The sequence below is a fragment of the Anabrus simplex genome, chromosome 1, assembly GCF_040414725.1.
Source record: "Anabrus simplex isolate iqAnaSimp1 chromosome 1, ASM4041472v1, whole genome shotgun sequence".
Classification (NCBI taxonomy): domain Eukaryota; kingdom Metazoa; phylum Arthropoda; class Insecta; order Orthoptera; family Tettigoniidae; genus Anabrus; species Anabrus simplex.
Window position 1 is genome coordinate 315,205,998 of NC_090265.1, and position 21,339 is coordinate 315,227,336.

Sequence of the window (21,339 nt, forward strand, 5' to 3'; positions counted from 1 at the left end):
AAGGTGGCAATGGAGGTAGTTTTGGTGCTTGTAGTAGCAGTAGTACTGGCAGGAAAATATGGCATGAATGGGTACATGGTTGTTGACGCAAGTCCCAAGAGAGATGTAAAGAATGCCGGAGGAAGCGGATTGACGCTGGGATACAAGCTGATCCACCTGCAGTGGGATGAGGCACGTCCCGAGGTGAGACTTCACTGATTTGCTTTCGTCCACCTAGCTAGTCCACAATTTTCAAGAGGCAATAAACCTCCGTGGCTGCTTGAAGTGTTGCAAACAGTCGGACGGCAAAGGATGCCTGTTTATTTGTTTTCATGAATATCGTTATTATCACTCGTGATTGTGATCTGTAAAACAGTGCAGTGCCATAGTAGTCGGGATTACATTAGCTGTTAGCCTGTTAATGTGTGGGCATACATGCCATTGTAGTGTAGTTAATTAATGCTGTAGTGCAAGCAGATATCTATTCAGCCAGAATCATCGGATTATTATTATCATTCATCTAAATGTATCGTGGTGCTGGTCAATGAATACTGGACCGATTGGGGAGGGGAAGAGATGGCGCCACAGCCCTGCCAGAGTAAAATGTCACGAACCGCTACTGCACGGGTGTTTATCCACACTCCAGTAAAGCACATTATGGTAATTAACGGTCCCATTGTTGTGGAATCGCGCTTTGTCCGTAAATAAAATGGTCGCTAGAAAGGCAGGATCAGTGTCCGCATGCTGTAAGGTCCACTGACAGAAATCCATGCGGGCTTCGAAATCATGACCATGGAGCTCTTGGTGAAGTGTAGATGGTATGTGTGAAACTGGTAGGTATGCAATATTCGCATAACAGACGCCCGGCTGGTGGTCGTCTCCTGTGCAATTGCCCGTGTGCTAGAACGAGGGTTATGACGGATAGCGTCAAATACAACCTCTTCATAGTGAGGAGACGTCATGGGATGAATTCGAATAAGCCGTGTCCTTCCCAGGGACGCAGTATCCCGCAGTTATCCTTCCACACTCCTGTCGGTTGTCGTCTATCCGGATAACGTTCTTGATACAGGCCCTGTACCTGGTATGCATTCTGTCTAGCTTCTCCATATATACTGTAAGTAACATATCCACATACTCGTCGCTGGAATACATCACGAGGCAGTGAATAAGCTTTGTGTTTTGTTGTGAATTGCGTCGAAGGAGGGGATTTCGCGCAGCTACATACTTACCTGCCATCGCATGTTGTTATCGTTCCAATGGGGCACACTTTGCCCTACCTGTGGTCTAGGGCTTGGAACATGCGCGGCGTAGCTAACTGGTTGCCTGTGTCCTAGCCACAGACCATCACTTCCTCATCCTCGTCTAACCCAGCACCATACCCTATGCCATGACACATACGACCGGCCATTTCACAGAAGACTTTCAGAGGGTGAAGTACCTGACCTTGATTCCATTGATGAAGAAAATATTTGTAAGAGATTCAGGTATCAACATCATCTGAAGGAAGAGGTGAGATGGAGATTCCGTCTGGAGTACTTGAGGCAGTTTGCAGAAAGAAGTAAGGAGGTGAAGGGTATGAAGTAGTCCGATCTGTACAGAATATCTACCCCTTGGAAGCGTGTTCTATGTGGAACTAAAGGTTATTCCACAGTAAGAAAACAGTATTGCTCTTATGATAACAGAGTTGCCATATCGAACGGTTCTGCTCAACACCATCACGAGAAAATGGCGGCACATAAATTTGTGAATTTCTGTATTTAAATTCAAGATAAAAAGCGGAAGATCGGGTGAGTTGGCCGTGCGGTTAGGGGCGCGCAGCTGTGAGCTTGCATCCGAGAGATAGTGGGTTCGAACCCCACTGTCAGCAGCCCTGAAGGTGGTTTTCCGTAGTTACCCATTTACACACCCGAAAAATGCTGGGGCTGTACTTGAATTAAGGCCACGGCCACTCCCCATTTCTAGGACTTTCCTATCCCATCGTCGCCATTAAACCTATCTGTGTCGGTGCGACGTAAAGCAAAAGGCATAAAGGTGGAAGAAACTAAGCTGCAAATTATTTTTATGAATTAAAGGGACGGGGAGTTTACAGGGGCTATTTTTGGTTTGTAGAGAATCAGGGGTAAATTAAAGCACATACAAACCATCAGCATTGAAGTGTAAGGCGAAATGGGGGAGAAAATAGACGAGTAATTTTTATGTGTTCGAGGGGTGAGGGATGCATTTAATTGCATTTAATAAATTCCCCCAGGCAACGCGGGGTACTACTGTGCTGTCGTTCTCAGCCATAACGCAAATAAATCACATTATTAATGTTACAAGAAAAAATCACACACGTAGAATACTCACATAACGCTCAACACAAGTATGCACGGATATAAAGGTTAGAAAACAGACGCAAGAAATAAATACTGTAGATGACTCTACAAACGATCACAGTTTTAATGTTAAAGAAAGAAATCAAACACGTAGGCTTATCGCATAACTCGCCCAACATAAGACAATTACGCACTGGTTTAAAGCCAAAAAACACACACGCAACAAATAAATACTGCAAATGACTTCACTACAGAAGTGAGCTGCCGGCGGTTCACAGAGTGAGGGACTACATGAGGCTTGTACCTGACCAACACAGAAGTAGGAAAATGAAGGAAGGCAACGAAGCGATAGCTGTTCCCGCCTTTGTGCTTCCTCCCTACGAATGTATTTATGAAAAAGAAAATGTTATATAGTTAGTTTAATAACTCACGGGCATACTTTTTATCTATCTTTCATAATGCATTACAAAGCACAGTATAATATCCCTTAATCACAAGGACTTATGGGTGACTCAGAGGGGGGATGGTGTTCACTGCTTGTAGGTACATGAGAGCAATACTGTTTTCTTAACGTGGAATGAGCTATAGCTACCCAAAGTGAGTTGATTAAGTAAGCTGTATGAAGTCCATGCTAGGAAATTTATTCGACAACCGGATACAAAAGGAGAGGTTGTGATGATTGGAAGCGATAATAAATAAAAGATGGAACGGCCAGTTGGGAAAGTTATAGAAGTATTCCAAGGGAAAGACTACAAAGTACACGTATGAGGTAGTCCGACCTGTACAGCATATCTACTCCTTGGAAGTATGTTCTACGTGGAACTAACTTATCTATCCAAAGATGAAACTCGGTCAGCTGGAACAGAGTCCCTGATTGAGTGGTCTGCACGAGATCTGGGAAGAAAGTGAACATTTATCCTGTGAAAGAATTGTGTATTGTGATTTATTTCGGGTTATTTACTAGGTGATCCTTTTAAATCTATTTCTTGGTTTTGATTTGAATATGTAAAATCAAACGGTAGGAGTACCGGTATGTTACATTTCATTACGAGATTAGGTTACAATATTTTGAAATATTTCTATTTCACCTATGTTATATTTCTTTATTGCACCTGTCAATGACTTATTTATAGCCCGTTGTTAATTGCTCATTAATTTAGTTGTATGAAGGCCATGTTCGGAAATGGATTCGACAACAGGAGACAAAATAAGTAAGGTATTTTTTGGACTCGCGGAAGGACAGACCTGTGAAAAATGTAGGCTAGGCCTATGTGTTATTTTCATTATTTTTTAAGAGTCCCTATTCCTGTGAATAAATAGTATAGTGAAAAGAGTGAACAGGTAGCCTAATTTACTTCAGTTCCAACAAATTGCACAATGGAGTTCTACAATGACATTTTCAATAAATGAAAACAGATTTATCACGAAGGAGGTGCAATGGTTCACTGAACCCCTTACACTAGGCTGTGGCCTATGCTAGGAACTGTTCCGGCATTCGCCTTAGTGTAGGAGAATGGAAAACCACGGGAATCCATTCTCAGGACAGCCGATGGTTGGGGCCAGCCATGAGATCCAGCCCTGTTTCGTCTCCCGAATGCAGAAGCGTAGGGCCCCAATAGAGCCGCAGCCAACCCTCCTCTGCTCGGTTGACCAGTCAGTGCAGAGCTGTTGGACCACGGACCAGCCATGGCCACTTATGGACCGAGACCCTCTCTGCATCGAGCGACCCTAAAATCACGGATGATACTGGTAGTTATTTAATTTTCTTCGCCTAGAGCACAAGGGAGCTCTATCTAACCTATTAGGGCGCTTCATTCTGGCACAGAATAGGAAACATATGATTCCTATTCTGTGATTCTGGAGAGTGAACACTCAGAAGTTCCTAAAATAGCCCTAGTTGGGGAATAAATACTGGAAGGGTTAAGGGAAACGTCATTTAAAATGAATGCAGAGATCGCCCCACAAACTTATCGCTCCTACTACTTTCCTTCTCTACCAACACAACCAAAGCAGGATTGGTCTCTGTTTTGATAACGCTAACAGGTCTATTTACACGTATTCCTGACGTGTCAGTTCAGTTTCTGTGGCATCCGTGACGTCTCAGTAACAGCTATGCGCATCTGTCATTATTGTTCTAATAGTAACTGAACGTCATGATTTTCGAGATGGCGTTTACGGACATCTGAAGCTAAAGGGCATAAGGCATCACAATCCATCACAGTTACATTTTGGTTTTCATTTAAATTTCACTTCAATTGTTATTTTGATAGCCCATAATTAGAATAGCCTCTCACCTTAAATGAAATTCAATTTTATTTTATTTAGAACGTATAGCGTTTCCTTTTTGTATTTTTGTATTTTGATTTAACTTCATTTGTAATCTTGAATGTACAAAGTTTTTTTTATACATTTGATTGAACACGTTCTCATTCTGGATGAAAAGGAACAGCATCAACTACAAAATGGATATGGGCTCATTAGGCACGGGAGAATAGTGCATGTGATGTAGAATTCGTTATCCTGTACAGCGAACGAATCGATGATGAGACGATTTCTTTTTAATATTTCAGATTGTCTGAATAATGTATTGTAAATTCAGTTTCGTCAAATCACTTAATATGTCAAAAATGAAAATAATATAACTCCTGTATTGCTTATCTGCTTTCCTACCGTATTCCTAATTTTAGAGTTGAAACTGCTGTTCATGAATTTTGGCTACGATAAATCATTAAAACTCGAGCGAGTTGGCCGTGTGGTTAGCAGCGCGCATTTGTGAGCTTGCACTCGGGAGGTAGTGGGTTCGAACTCCACTGTCAGCAGCCCTGAAGCTGGTTTTCCGTGGTTTCCCATTTTCACACCAGGCAAATTCTGCGGCTGTACCTTAATTAAGGCCACGATCGCTTCCTTCTCACTCTTATCCCTTTCCTGTCCTACTGTCGTCGTAAGGCCTAATTATCTGTGTCGGTGCGACGTAAAGCCAATTATAACATAGTAAAAACAGGCAAATAACGAAACAGATAAGTTATTCGTCATTCATTTTCCTTCACGAGCACGCACAAATTCCATGCCTACACAACACGTTCATGAAACAGGAAAAATATTTCTGGCGACGATACACAATGCCAAGGGATGGATACTTCACTAATACTGGCACAAAAATACGGCACTGCGCCCGACACGTATGAATGCGCCTGTCATGTTCAAAGAAACTATATTATTATTCATCATTGACACTGATGAAATTTTACGGAACTGATCGGATGCGGTATTGACTTGTCACAGATATATATTTTTCTATTTGCTTTACGTCGCACCGACACAGATAGGTCTTATGGCGACAATGGGACAGGAAAGGCCTAGGAATGGGAAGGAAGCGGCCGTGGCCTTAATTAAGGTACAGCCCCAGCATTTACCTGGAGTGAAAATGGGAAACCACGGAAAACCATCTTCAGGGCTGCCGACAGTGGGATTCGAACCCACTATACCCCGGATGCGAGTTCACAGCTGCGCGCCCCTAACCGCACGCCCAACTCGCCCGGTGTCAAAGATATATGAAAACACATCTTAAAAGAGGATGGGAGAGAACTGTTCATTGTATTTCTAAAAAAAAAAGAAACTGTTCTCACTAATAGTTTTAGGGTTACTTTCATGTGGTAGAGATTTCTGTTTACTCGCGAAAACCGGTGTTACTGCGAATATGTTTCACGTATGTTTGCTACAGTAAGAGCCTAAAACGCGTGATTTATAATGGTAGAAAACTGTGTTAGGTTTCTGCCATGAACTAACTTTTCAAGTCCTCCATTAGCGGGAAACAATATTTGAAATCAAGGCTTTGGGGAAGACCAACTGCACTTCCGAAGATTTGTCAGGTAAATCGTCTTTTAGAGAATTCAAGCTTCAAATCTGTTTTTGCTACTAACATTCAGCAGCTACATCATCGATTTCTACATTTTTTGCTTAGGTGAGTGAGTGCTTTATCCTTATTGGTTTGATTTTATGTTTACTTCATATCCGTGGGGAAAATGTTATATTATACAGTTATGCATTTTTCATATTTAATATGTGAATCCACATCAACAAACTTCACAAGTCGCCATTGCTGGAAGATTACAGATTACACAGTATGAAATATTCAAGTAGAAATGTTTCTTAATCAAGAAAGGAACTATCATAGAGCGTAGAACATAGTAAACTGCAAGTGGAACTACTTAATAAAGACCGTTAAGGGAGGAAATAGTATCTTCCTTATACGTAGATGAAACTTCTCTGTGTGTAACTGCGAGGATCGTGATATCAGAGGGCATTTCTCCATATAAGTTTCCATCCTTCACGTGAATAGGTGTGTGCATGCATATGATCACAACAAAGGAAAACATGTCACATTTTGTGAAAACATTTCACATTTTGTGATTTTATTTTTGTTTACAAGTTGCTTTACGTCGTACCGACACAGATACAGTGTGTCTCATATAAATTCAGACCGAATGCATGGAGTTTATACTCTGCGCTACGGCAGCTCTCTCAGCCGAACTTATGTCGCGCGCTGTCGCTCTGCTTTAAGCGTGTATACAATTTGATATGAAATCTTACCTTATAAAAGATGCTGGAAGTGTCGTCCTTCCTGGGTTATACAGGCACTGTATCTGGTAACCACATTCTGGCTAACACGAGTAAGTTATACCACTGTAATGTTTCTGATTTCATTCGTAATTTTTTCTTTCAGTTCTTCCAATGTGTGAGGATTTGTTCGATAAATTTCTTATTTCAGTATACCCCACAAGTAAAAGTCACACACTGTTAGATCTGGAGAACGAGGGGAAAATAGATCAGCACTGATCACACTGCAAACACTTCCGATATTGTAAGAAGCGAATTTTCTACTGTACGATCAAGGGCTGAATCTTGTTGAAACCACCCACGCGATTTTTCTTCTTCCGTTAAATGTTGGAAGAACGGCGTCAAAATGTCATTTTGGTAGGCCAGCATTTGCTGTCGTCTCGAAAAAACAAACTAGGCCCAATTATTCGTCTTTGCACTAACAGCACACCAAACACCAATCTTCATATCATAATGAGGGACTTCATAAACACCATTAGGATTTTCTGTACACCAACAGTGAGAGTTATGAGTATGACTGTTCACACGACCAGCAAGATGAAATCAGAAATTTTACATACGAAAATACAGTGATGCAATGGTAACTGTCTCACCATGTTAACAGCTGAGATCGAGATTGGCGACTGATGCTTGCCAGGTCGAACACGTGCAGGCTGCTTGCAAGGTCAAGAACTATGCGTGTGCGCCTCCCATACTGCAGATGCCGTAACGCAGAGTCTGGGTTTATATGAGGGACCCTTATGGCGACGATGGGATAGGAAAGGGCTAAGAGTTGGAAGGAAGCGACCATAACCGTCATAATCTCTCGAATGCAAGATCACAGCTGCGCGCCCCTAACAGCACGGCCAACTCGCTTGGTGATTTCTTTTTTTGTGATTAATGTAGTGTAATAGTGTTACTAATGCAGGGTTGGTATGTAGTCTGGTTTAGTCAGACCTTCTGAACGAAATGCTCCCCAAAATGTATATTCTGATTTTAATACTAATGTTATTGGTTTCACGTTCCAATGGCTACTTCTTTGACATTTGGACACGCCGAGTGCCGGAATGTTGTTCCACTGGAGTTTCTTTCTGTGCCAGTAAATCTACCGACACGAGACTGGCGTATTTGGCATCTTCAAATACCACCGAAATGGGCCGGGATCGAACCCGCCGACATGGGTTCTTAAAAACCAGCGGTTGTACCGTTGAGCCACTCAGGCCGGCTGTTCTGACATTAAGAAGTATCTTCACAATTACCAAAGTAATGAACGAGATACATGATGAGCTATTAGTTGTAAGCAGTTAACACTTACCTACAAGACTGCCTCTTTGAGCGATGTACAGAACTGTTTTTCTGATTGTCGAGCAGGGAGGCAGAGTAACTGGTGGGCAGCCATTGAACTGCAACATAAAAGTACACAATCATAGTCGCCATTTCCTGTACAAGCCTGTGGCAAGAATTATAGAAACAGTTAATAATAAAATAATTCATATTGTCATAAGAAGTTTATATTACAAGGGGCTTAAGAACGTAGCAAGGATGGAAAATTGCTAGGATTGGGAAAGTAGCGGCCTGGTGTGAAAATGGGAAACACCAACCGACTTGCCCATGCGGTTAGCGTCGCGCAGCTGTGAGCTTGTATTCGGAAGATAGTCGGTTCGAATTCCACTGCCTGCAACCCTGAAGATGGTTTTCCGTGATTTTCTGTTTTCACACCAAGAAAATGTATATTAAGGCCATGGCCGCTACCCTCCACGTCCTAGCCCGGTCCCATCCCTTCGTCGCTGAAAACCTTCGATGTGTTAGCGAAACATTAAACAACAACAACACCGAACTCGATAGCTGCAGTCGCTTAAGTGCGGCCAGTATCCAGTATTCGGGAGATAGTGGGCTCGAACCCCACTGTCGGCAGCCCTGAAAATGGTTTTCTGTGGTTTCCCATTTTCACACCAAGCAAATGCTGGGGCTGTACCTTACTTAAGGTCACGGACGCTTCCTTCACACTCCTAGCTCTTTCCTGTACCATCGTGTCGGTGCGACGTATAGCAACTTGCAAAAATACGACAACAGCAACAACAACAAAATGGGAAACCGCAGAAAACCATATTCAGGGCTGCATATTCAGGAATGCAAGCAAATGGCTACTCTGTGTGTTTGTCATATGGCAACACTATACTAGGGCCCACGAGAGTTGGAGTCTGAAGTTTAGCGTTAACAGCGAGAAAAACTTGACTAACGCTGCTCGAAAATGGTCTGTTTCCATGGCAACGATCCCAACGATGACATATTTTAAGGATGCTATCGCCACATGGCTTGGCTTGATCTCCGTCGTTTTTGCGATATCATTCAGAGTGGTACTGTTGGTTGTATTGCTTTACGTGTTTGTTTTGCGAATAATTGTTGTTAGTTCACTTTTGTCTATTAATCATGGCTAGTTTACCTGCAATTTTCCTAGGTTTATTTTTGAAGTGTACCGTTAACAATCGGAGTTATCTAATACAAATACCAATGTGGGTAGTATTCTATTCTGTGCAGTACATTAATATAACTTCGTTGTGGCGGATTAATGGATATAAGATATGCTGTAACTGCAAATTTGTATATGTTGTGCATTTGTTGTTGTAATTATTAGCAGTTGATGTTTTTGTTATTGATTCTGATATATATATCAGCAATGACGTGTTTTGTCTTCAATGCTGAAATTATTAGTACGATCTTAGGAACGGGTTAAAGTCGACTAAATTCCATTAGGTCTACATGGCGGGGGGGAGGGATTGGTACACGCTGGTACCGGTGCGTAATTGCGCTCCTCTGCCAGTCCTGTAAGGCAGTGAATGAATATATCTAATTTATTATGGTTAATTGAGTTATGTGATTAAAGGTTGAAGATTTTTTATTGTTAGCGAATGAGAGAGGAAGACCTGGAAGAGTAAAGTAAAAGGAAAAGAGAGGAGCAGTAAGGTTTGCTTGTTGCGACTGTTAAAAGTCAGGTGAGATTTAAGTAGATTTGGTAAATTTGATCGTGAAAAATGGAATTACTTGGTATAATTGATATTTTGACTGCACTTTTGTAGATGGCACAGCGGCTCAGATATATGGCTGGCACGGAATAATCCAAAGGTAAATGGCATTCCTTACTGGTCATCCATCCAGGTACAGCCACGCCCAATGTCGCCTAGTAATTACAACAGGGATATTACCTAGGATTAATGGTCAGACGTGGTGCCAACCGTGATGGGCACGCCCGATGTTGCTTAACTCCGAATTTGTGTTAACAGGTTGTATAAATTTGAAGTCTAGTGTAAACTGAAGTTAGGTTTACTGTTTATTTGCAAAACTTGCAGCTTAGTGTTCCAGCATCTGTCGAAGGCACCATCTCGGCTTATTCCCTTACTGCCAGTGCTTCGAGAGAATGTTGTGGAGGAAGAGCTATAATAGGCTATTGGTATCTTGGGAAGAGTGAGAACTTCTGTCGGTGGGCGTGACGGGGGATGGGAAGTTAACTTGAAGGCTGAGGAGGGAGGTGAGGTTTGTGTGCGTGTGTGTTTTGTTGTACTGGAGCTGTTTTGCTCTAATTGTCCTTTTCTAAGTATGGACAACGAGGGCATGAGGCCGCATGGTTTCCGTGGCGGTGTGCACACCCTGCTTGGTCCCTAGGTACCGTACAAACTGGATGGCGGTGAGGCCCACTCCACCTGTTGCAGCGGGTGGCTCCTTCGTATTTGGCAGCAGGGTGATTTGGTTTAAGACAATTAAAGTAAATAATCGTGAGGGGTGGAGCGGGGAGGTGGGGTGAGTGTGGCTTACGCCGGGTGTCTTGGGTTTGTTTCTGTTTGCGAGTGGATGCGGGTGATGGTGTTCAACTCTCATGAGCCCATGTATGGGCTGATTTACCTTGGGTTTACCAGCCGCTGCTTATAGTTTGCTGCAAACTGCCGTCGGGTTGCGCAATGGAAACATAATAACAGTGTGTTATTCTGATCGATTCCGCCAAGTGTTCAGTCAGCTGCACAGGGTAAGGTCTCTCTTCAAGCAATTTCAGGGAAGTTAGGGCCACCTATTTTTATCTTTAATGCCACCGATAATATGTTTCTATTAACCACGGAGGATTATGAGCTATTTTTAGTTCTAAAATGTATGTGTTTGAAGAAGTGCCATGCTGTTGTGCTTATAAGACGCACCTAGCAATGGTTAGAGTTTTTCATCTGTAAGTTAAATATAAAAATAAAAAATAAGTTTGTCCGCTATACAAATCGACACGCCTTCATTGATCAGTACTAAAATTTGTACGAAAAGACATGAGGCACTCGGACGAGTCGTAGACGTAATTATGTTGTCAAATTCAAACTTGAATACAATGCTGTAATAGGGCACAAAACAAAAACAAAATCAATAAAATGGGCAACATAGCGAAGTTGTCGTAGAAAGACCGGACACAACTCATTTTACCCCCACCCCCATCACTGCGAGAAACAATACTTGGAATGAAACCTACCTGCTTTTGGAAAATGATCAAGGATTGGCCAGCGGGGTAACCATGGTAACGCCAACTCAAGATGTCTCATTCAATTTTGTCTATCTCTTTCCCGGAGTTGTTCTTCAATGGATGTATGAGTTTCCTGGATGAGTGCCACGTCAAGCCTAATCAGAGCGACTCCCACCTATTGGCTTCCAGTTCTCAGCAACATCATCTGCGCAGAAAAGGTGCTTTGATTCGAGAATACAAGAAGATCGTAGGAAACCCGGATGTGCCAATTCACTAAGCCTTACCAAACCCCAACAGGAACCGGCTACAGTCCAAATATCCACCAATGAGATTCAGGAGCTTTTAGACATGGCTCGACAATATTAGAGCATTCGAGACATAGGCTTCCACATCCCCAACCTTTATGGTACTTGACCACTCCCTTTCCCATCCCATCGTCGCCATCATCGGTGCGACGTCAAGCAAATAGCCGTCTTCTCAAGGATGTTTCAAATGCGGGTCATTCACACACTTGGCTAGGAATTGTAACTCATCAAATAGCACACCGTGTTTTACCTCCGGTTCTACCTCTGCTAACCACATCAATAGAAAATGACGATGACTAGGGTGCCCGGCTGAGTCCTCGCCACTATCTCAGCCCAGTTGAAGTCTGGAATCGTATGTTCTAAGGAGCGAAGACCACCTAAGACAATCTTGTCCGGCCGGTGTAGGGGGCAACGCGTCCGCCTGTCCGGGTTCGATTCCCGGCCGGGTTAGGAGTTTTTAATTGTAAACGATTAATATCCCTGGCCTGGGGACTAGGTGTTTGTGTCGTCCTTAATGTTCCTTTCCTCACATTCAACACTCAACACTTCCTCAATTCCAATTATACGCAGGTTCATATCATATGGTGCAAGTAGTGGCAAAAGATCTCTAGAGGTCGACGCCACGAACGAATATCATTTTAATTTTAAAAAAGACCATCTTTTAAGGTCCCTAAGAGTGCCTCAAGGTTGTCCCTGACACTCCAGATTTTGTTCCATTCCTTGAAATTGAAATAAACAATGAAACTATTACTGCCCTCTTAGATTCAGGAAGTGTTTGCTTTATTATTTCAGAAGAATGGCATTCCAAATTAAAGTTTTGTTGTAAATTTCCTGAATATGTTTCTTCCTCTGTAATATGTGTTTCCGCTAATTCTTCTCCACTAGAAATGTTAGGATTCATCCAGGCCATAATTCGTATTTCTAAATTTTCATGGAATTTTAAGTTAGGGTAAACCATACAGTGATGGGCATTAACATAGTAATGGACACCGGAACTACAAGGAGTGTAAAAATAAACCTTCTGGCAGCGGTATGCATCCATTATTTGTACCTCTGTGTCAAAAGTACTCGTAGGTATATTCCTATGCAATCTCCATGGTCTGTGGCCACGCAATGAGCACAAGCATGGTTTGTGGAATCCATGTTGGTTTTGTATTGAATCCTTATCAAATTGTTAAGAAGAGTAAAAAATTAGTCATGCCCTGTGATATTAGGGGTAGATTTCATGTCACGTTCCTGTATCGTGCTCCATATTCAAAGTAAATCCTGCACATTCAAATTTAGGAATAATTTCTATATACCTCTTTTAAAATGCAATTCAGTATCGTCTTCTATGATTTCACCTAACCAGTGTGAGATGTCGTTAGACCTTAGCCATATACCTGATGATCAGGTTAATGGCATTCGTAAACTATATCAGTCATTTTTCGACATTTTTTGGAAAATCTTGGTGTGACTGACTTAATTGACTACAAGATCGAGGTTACGGATTCGGTCCCCGAAAGATTTTCTCCATACAGGCTATTTCCACCTAAAATGAAGGCCTTTAAGGAAATCCTAGATCAAATGCTGAGGGATGGTATCATTCAACCCTCCAAGTCGGCGTATTCTTCAACCATTTTTTCTGGTGCCGAAACTAATGGCGGCTTCAGGCCAGTAATTGATTACAGGGCGTTAAATCTTAAGATTGTTCTACAATCAGTACCCCTTCCCGACTTGCATTCATGTTTTTCTTGGTTTCGTAAGGCTAAGTTCTTCACCATCTTAGATCTTAACCAAGCCTATAACCAGATACCTCTGGCGGAAGATTAGAAACATCCCACTGCTTTTGCTACTGACTGGAATCTCTAAGAATACAACTGCGTGCCTGTCGGGCTCCCCACAGGTTCGGCGGTTCTTACCCCGATACTAAATCTGAGTATTTGTACCATTATCTGGATGATGTTATTTTCTACGAGACCTTTGAGAACAATCAGCTCATCTGGAGGATGCTCTAAAACGCCTTTGTAAAGCTGGATTGACGGTCAAGTTGTCAAAGGTATCTTTTGCTAAACCATGTATGTCCTTCTTGGGGCATATTCTGTCACCTGATGGGAGTTCCAGTCGAACTTTCCAGAACGCATGCAATCTCTAACGTCAAGCCTCCCAAGGATGTTAAAAGGGGTTGCTAGATTCATCGGCATGGTGACCAACTTCGCTAATAGGGTGGAAACCCTAAACTTTCTCCGCAGGAAAGGTGTCAAGTTTGAATGGGGGCCATCGCAGCATGCAGCGTTCGAGGATCTGAAATTAGCTCTGTGTAACGCCACGGTCTTGGCTATACCAGATTTCTCCAAGAAGTTCATTGTACAGACAGACGTCTCTTCATCTGCAGTCGCTGCGGTTCCTCTTCAGGAATCTGAACTCGGAAGGCGGCCAATTGCCTATGAGTCTAGAACCTTGTCACCTCAAGAGGCTAGTACTCTATATACGAGTTAGGACTGGTCGTCCTATTTGCCTTAGAAAAATTCCGTCTTACCTTGAGCACGTTAAATGAATTGGAGACCGACAATCAGGTTCTGAGCTGGGTTTTGGCTAGGCCCCGTCGTACCGGGTGCATCGCCCTATGGGCAATTAGGATTTCAGCTTTTCAATTTGACGTGCGACACAATCGAGGATCCGAGAATGCTGTCGCAGATGGCTTAAGCCGAATGTTTTACGCCGATTCTAATTCTGTTGATCTGGAGGAAAAATCTTCGCCTTCTATTTCCACACCTCCTAGCATAAGTGCCTTTTTGACTGATGCCCCTTTGTTATTTCATGATATAGCCAAATACCAACGTGAAGATCCGGTACTGGCTCCTATTATGGAAACCCTTTCTTCTGGGAAACATGTCCTCCCTTATGTTTTGAGGAATGGAGTTCTGTGTTGCCCGTCGAGGCACGATCAGAAGATGAAAACTGTCGTTCCAGCAGTGCTAGTATCTATGATTTTCAAGTATTGCCATGAGGCCTCATTTAGCGGACAATTATGCATATTTAAAACCGGAGAGAAGGTAAGAGAGGCCTTTATCTCGAAGAGTATAGACGGCGAGATTAGGGAACTGGTTAAAGCATGTAAGTCTTGTTTGATTAGCAAGCCCATGTTGTCTAGCAAACTAGGACTAGCGTCTTCGCACCAACCCTCTCGCCGTATGGAGCGACTCACATCGATTACGTAGGCCCCATTCCTCAATCAAAAGGGAATGGAAATAAATTCATTCTTGTGTGTGTGGATGGTTTCACACAGTTCTCATGGCCGTTTCCGACTAGGCTTGCCACTGCTCAGTCCACTATTTCTTGTCTCGGTACTATTTTTGCATCTTTTGGACCTTGTCAATATATTGTTTCTAATAACGCTAAGGCGTTCACCTCTAATTTATTTCGTAAGTTCTGTTTCGATTTCTCTATCACACATGTCACGACGCCTGCATTCTAGCCACAGCCATCTCCAGCTCAGCGGGTTAATCGTAATCTTTGATCTGCCCTTCTTGCTTTCCACCACGAAGATCACTCTCGTTGGGTCACGTAATTACACTGGTTATCATCAGCCTTTAACTCGGCCGTTCATGAGTCCTACAAGTTTTCTCCAATTTCTCTTATGTTTAAGTTTGTCCCAAATACTCCTTTGTCAAATTTGTGGGCGATCAATGATCTTTTGCCAGAGACAATAGATCCAGAGAATATCCGGGATTTATGGAGGAAAGCTAGAAATAACCTTAAGGCCTCTCATCAGAGAGTAACCATGAGGTGGACGAAGACCCACCAATTTAAAAGTTGGAGATCAGGTTACGGTAAAGAAAAATTGTTCCCGCGAGCAAGCTTGCCCCAAGATTTCATGGACCTTTCATTAACCTCCGTTTTCTTATTCCTGTCACCCTCTTGGTGACCGAAAGAAATTTTAGGGCCCATCTCTCTCAAGTAAAACCTGTGTGAAGACCTTTGCTTTTTCATTATATGCCACCAAGTGATGATGTTGCTAATTTAATTATATTTCTTTCCTTAGCATCTTATTAGTTTAAGTTATGTATGCACGTTAGAATAAGGAGGCCTTCTCCTATGGATTGTGAAAAAGTGTATGTATAAGTTTTATCCTAAGTTAACTTTCATTTCTCTTTAAATCCTTTTATGAAAACCTTCCCTTCAATAATTCCCTTACCGTTCTGCCATTAAGGCCCCTGCCTCCAAACCCGAGTCAGAAACTCCGTGCACTCGTCCTCCCAAAGTCGCCCACCTTACCTACACCACACGTAACACTGTCTGTGAGTCAGTTACTGTTGCCACAAAATTCACTGTTACAGTACCCTAATTTCACCTGAGGCCACGTCGTGTCAACCTGCGAGAGATGCCGGCGCGGGGTATGGGCCCACATCGTTCCGGCCGAGACTCCGTCTAAACTGCCTCCTTTGCGACTGTCATTTTTGGGAGTGGCTTGGAAGCAGGACTCCAACCGCCCACTCTATCCTTGGACCGAACAATGCTACTTGGTCCTTTATGGCCATCGCCTTGGCTGCTCACTACAATATACGAGAGAATGGTATCTCAGGGTACATTGGGGGTCCGGGCGACCCCATCCTGACATCGGCAGCGGCGGCCGCTCTTGGCGTCGACTCTGGGCGCAACAGCCCGAACTTCTACTACTTCGCAAACACTATCTGAACAACTTTACTTCAACAAATTAACAAGAAAAGACTCTCTATCAAGTGATACTCCAACTTATATACGTTTTCTCAAAAATTATGTATCTCAAGATTCAAGATTTCAAAGCTGTTCATACCGTAGTAAAATCTTAGGCGGTGGAGGTCTGTACCGGGGGTACATTTTCTCCGTCCATTTAAACTGCGCGCCTTCTATAAGGCCATTTATATAATTGAACTTCATTTTCAGAGCTGGCTAACCTTACTTTTGAAGATTGTTTTGTTCCTGTGTCAAGGTTGCCAACACTTCTGCCCCCCCCCCCTCAATCTCCTGTATCAAACAATTAGAAATTGTGTGAATATTTTCTCTAGCCAATTAAAATTGGGGTGGGTGTGTATAGGCATCCAGCCTATCTGTAAAGAGTTCTGGAAACGTCCCCTCGAGATACTATAAAAGCTGGGCGCTTTAAGGCCGTACCGTCATCTTCATCGCGCCGGTTTATTGTGCGCGACGTGTACTAAGGGGGCAAAAGGCCGCGGGTCGGCGTTTGGAAGGCCCAGCAACTCAAGGTATGAAAATGAAAACCTACAACCTGTTTTCCAGTCTATGACCGGGTCAGGGATGTAATGAATGAAGCAGATATATATAGGCTATTAGTACGATGGGGTCACCACTCCCAAAGTGATTTATTAATGAGTGATAGATGCTATGAAATGAGAATGGAGATTGTTGCTGGAATGAAAGATGACGGGGAAAACCGGAGTATCCGAAGAAAATCATGTGCCGCCTTCGTTTTGTCCAGCACAAATCTCGCATGGAGTGACCGGGATTTTAACCACGGCATCCAGTGGAGAGAGGCCGTCGCGCTACCGTCTGAGCAACTCAAGGTAATGGCAGCATTTTATTAACATATGATAGCTCTGGCAGATAGCTTGAGGAGAAGGTTTCAAACTTCGTTTATTCATGTAAAATTCTAACTCCATGGTTTAAGTGTACATTTTCGGCAAGTCTGAGAACTCGGTTCAAATCCCTGTTGGGGAACATGTAATGTATGGGAACAAAGTGTGATTACCCTTTGTTGATTCCCATTCAGTTTGTTACGACTAAAATTTCTAATCATCTAAAACTCTTAATACTCTTATGGAATTTAATGTTTTTCATGTAGTCACCCCGGCGTAGAATAGGCTTAGCCTCTGTATCCTTGGACCATAAGCCCACTTAGGGTTTGAATAGTTTTCTAGAAGGAGTGCAGGTTTTTCGCCTCCATGCATTTTATTTTTGGCCGACCATTATCAACCTTTTTCTTTTTACATTATGGTCATTTAGTATGAGCACTCATTGCCCTTCTTTATGTTTCCGGAAAAGAAACTGAAATATTGTTGAGCAGAAGTGACTGTAAATACCTCATTTGGAGATTGTCAGGTATATCCTTGTGCAATGAAGAAATGTATGCCTCTGAGAGGCTGAACTGTATTAATTCTGTAGCTCAGACTCCTAGGCTATGGCAGTTAGAGAAGCAAACATGCTCTTATAAAATAGTGTCACATACATACTATATAACATTTCTCGATGCGAATCATGTTTCTAGCATGAATTGCATAGTTTGGCTCTGCTGTGTAAACAACAACAGTACTTGTACGTAAAATGTATTATCGGCACACTTTATCTGGATGCATTTGTGTACGGGGGTGATGAGTGAGGAGGGAGCTGTCCCGGTTCCGGTAGTGCTACCAAGTGTATGAAAATGAAATCTGAAATTGAATCGAGAATATGATATTTCGGATCGATATGAAGTTTCTAAACCGTTATTATTTTAAGCCAACAACTGTGTCACATACACACTATATAACATTATATAACATTTCTCGGTGCGAATCTTGTTCCTAGCATGAATTCTATAGTTTGGCTTCGCTGTGTAAACAACAGTACTAGTACGTAAAGTGTACGGCAGAAGTCGCACAGCGATGTTTAAGCAATTCATAGTTTGTGTTTCAAAGGTTGCCAGTACGAATCTCGAAGATTGCCGAGGTCGACCGATTCAGCACTAGTGTGTAAATGCATCCAGATAAAGTGTGCCGATAATACCTGTTTCAGAGCTATGATGCTCATCCCTCGTACATTATCATGTTGATAATTCTCTCTAGTTTTCTACCTGATTTTTGGACTTTCAGTCATTGTTGTTGGAGCTGACGCGCTTAATATTATTATATTGTTGTTTATTCAGATATTCAATCTATAACATTTTAAGAAAAAAGAGGGAAGGAAATAAATAAAATTTCAAAATTTAGTGCTTTATCTTGTGCTCTTACATTTCCTTGTCCGCCCATTCATCCCGGCACCTTCTTACACCTCTGTGGTCCACGATATTTCCGGAATAATAATGATGATGATGATGATGATGATGATAATCGTATGGCCTCAACTGCGGTACTCTTTTAGTTAGGGGAACAGCGCTTCGGAATAAATAAATAAATAAATAAATAAATAAATAAATAAATAAATAAATAAATAAATAAATAAATAAATAAATAAATAAATAAATAAATACTGATCTGCATTTAGGGCAGTCGCCCAGGTGGCAGATTCCCTATCTGTTGTTTTCCTAGCCTTTTCCTAAATGATTTCAAAGAAATTGGAAATTTATTGAACATCTCCCTTGGTAAGTTATTCCAGTCCCTAACTCCCCTTCCTATAAATGAATATTTGCCCCAGTTTGTCCTCTTGAATTCCAACTTTATCTTCATATTGTGATCTTTCCTACTTTTATAAACGCCACTCAAACTTATTCGTCTACTAATGTCATTCCACGCCATCTTTCCGCTGACAACTTGGAATCCCCCTGTGGGTGGGGGCGGTAGAATAACACCCATGGTATCCCCTGCCTGTCGTAAGAGGCGACTAAAAGGGGCCTCAGGGGCTCTGAACTTTGGAGCGTGGGTTGGCGACCACGGGGCCCTCAGCTGAGTCCTGGCATTGCTTCCACTTACTTGTGCCAGGCTCCTCACTTTCAGCTATCCTATCCGACCACCCTTGGTCAACTCTTGTTGTTTTCCGACCCCGACGCTATTAGGTTTGCGAGGGCTAGGGAGTCTCATTTTCACGCCCTTCGTGGCCCTTGTCTTACTTTGGCCGATATCTTCATTTTTCGAAGTGTCGGATCCCTTCCATTTTTCCCTCTGATTAGTGTTATATAGAGGATGGTTGCCCAGTTGTACTTCCTCTTAAAACAATAATCACCACCACTACCTGACAACTTGGAACATACCACTTAGTCGAGCAGCTCTTCTTCTATCTCCCAATTCTTCCCAGCTCAAACCTTGCAACATATTTGTAACGCTACTCTTTTGTCGGAATTCACCCACAACAAATCGAGCTTCTTTTCTTTGGATTTTTTCCAGTTCTTGAATCAGGTAATCCTGCTGAGGGTCCCATACACTGGAACCATACTCTAGTTGGGGTCTTACCGGAGACTTATATGCCCTCTCCCTTACATCCTTACTACAACCCCTAAACACCCTCATAACCATGTGCAGAGATCTGTACCATTGATTTACAATCCCATTTATGTGATTACCCCAATGAAGATCTTTCCTTATATTAACACGTAGATACTTACAATGATCCCCAAAAGGAACGTTCACCCCATCAACGCAGTAATTAAAACTGAGAGGACTTTTCCTATTTGTGAAACTCACAACCTGACTTTTAACCCTGTTTGTCCATCTAACAACATTATCGAGGTCACGTTGCAGTTGCTCACAATCTTGTAACTTATTTATTACTCTATAGAGAATAACACCATCCACTTCTTTACTCGTATCATTTATATATATATATATATACACGAAAACATAAAGGTCCGATAATAATGCCTTGAGAAATTCCCCTCTTAATTATTACAGGGCCAGATAAAACTTCACCTACTCTAATTCTCTGAGATCTATTTTCTAGAAATATAGCAACCCATTCAGTCACTCTTTTATCTAGTCCAATTGCACTTATTTTTGCCAATAGTCTCCCATGATCCACCCTATCAAATGCTTTAGACAGGTCAATCGCGATACAGTCCATTTGACCTCCAGAATCCAAGATATCTGCTATATCTTGCTGGAATCCTACAAGTTGAGCTTCAGTGGAATAACCTTTCCTAAAACCGAACTGCCTTCTATCGAACCAGTTATTAATATCGCAAACATGTCTAATATAATCAGAAAGAATGCTTTCCCAAAGCTTACATACAATGCATGTCAAACTTACTGGCCTGTAATTTTCAGCTTTATGTCTATCACCCTTTCCTTTATACACAGGGGCTACTATAGCAACTCTCCATTCATCTGGTATAGCTCCTCCGACCAAACAATAATCAAATAAGTACTTCAGATATGGTACTATATCCCAACCAATTGTCTTTAGTACATCCCCAGAAATCTTATCAATTCCAGCCGCTTTTCTAGTTTTCAACTTTTGTATCTTATTGTAAATGTCGTTATCATATGTAAATTTTAAAACTTCTTTAGCCTTAGTCTCCTCCTCTATCTGGACATTATGCCTGTAACCAACAATCTTTACATACTGCTGACAATACTTCTGCCTTTTGAAGATCCTCACATACCCACTCCCCTTGTTCATTAATTATTCCTGGAATGTCTTTCTTGGAACCGGTTTCTGCTTTAAAATACCTATACATACCCTTCCATTTTTCACTAAAATTTGTATGACTGCCCATTATGCTTGCCATCATGTTATCCTTAGCTGCCTTCTTTGCTAGATTCCATTTTCTAGTAAGTTCCTTCAATTTCTCTTCGGTATCTCTTGATCGTCTATTCCTCTATTCCATAAGTAACTAAATATGTCACCATGAAGGACAAGAGGGATACCCTTTCATGTTCGTCAACTGATTTTGTGTGGTGTGTCACTAACAAGTAAGTCGCTTCCTTGGGATGGTGGTGGTGATTATTGTTTTAAGAGGAAGTACAACTAATCAACCATCCTCTCTATA

The 21,339-nt window shown here is 42.1% G+C and overlaps 1 protein-coding gene across 2 annotated transcripts in view; it reads right to left on the minus strand.

Moving 5' to 3' along the window:
* The window catches only part of LOC136856738 (modular serine protease), a 298,657-nt gene that overhangs the window by 191,606 nt on the left and 85,712 nt on the right, over positions 1 to 21,339 (minus strand). For both annotated transcript variants that reach the window (XM_067134817.2, XM_067134818.2), the window contains exon 2: positions 8,206 to 8,293. In XM_067134817.2, the coding sequence (XP_066990918.2) occupies positions 8,206 to 8,293 (88 nt within the window). The remainder of the gene's footprint in view (positions 1 to 8,205; positions 8,294 to 21,339) is intronic.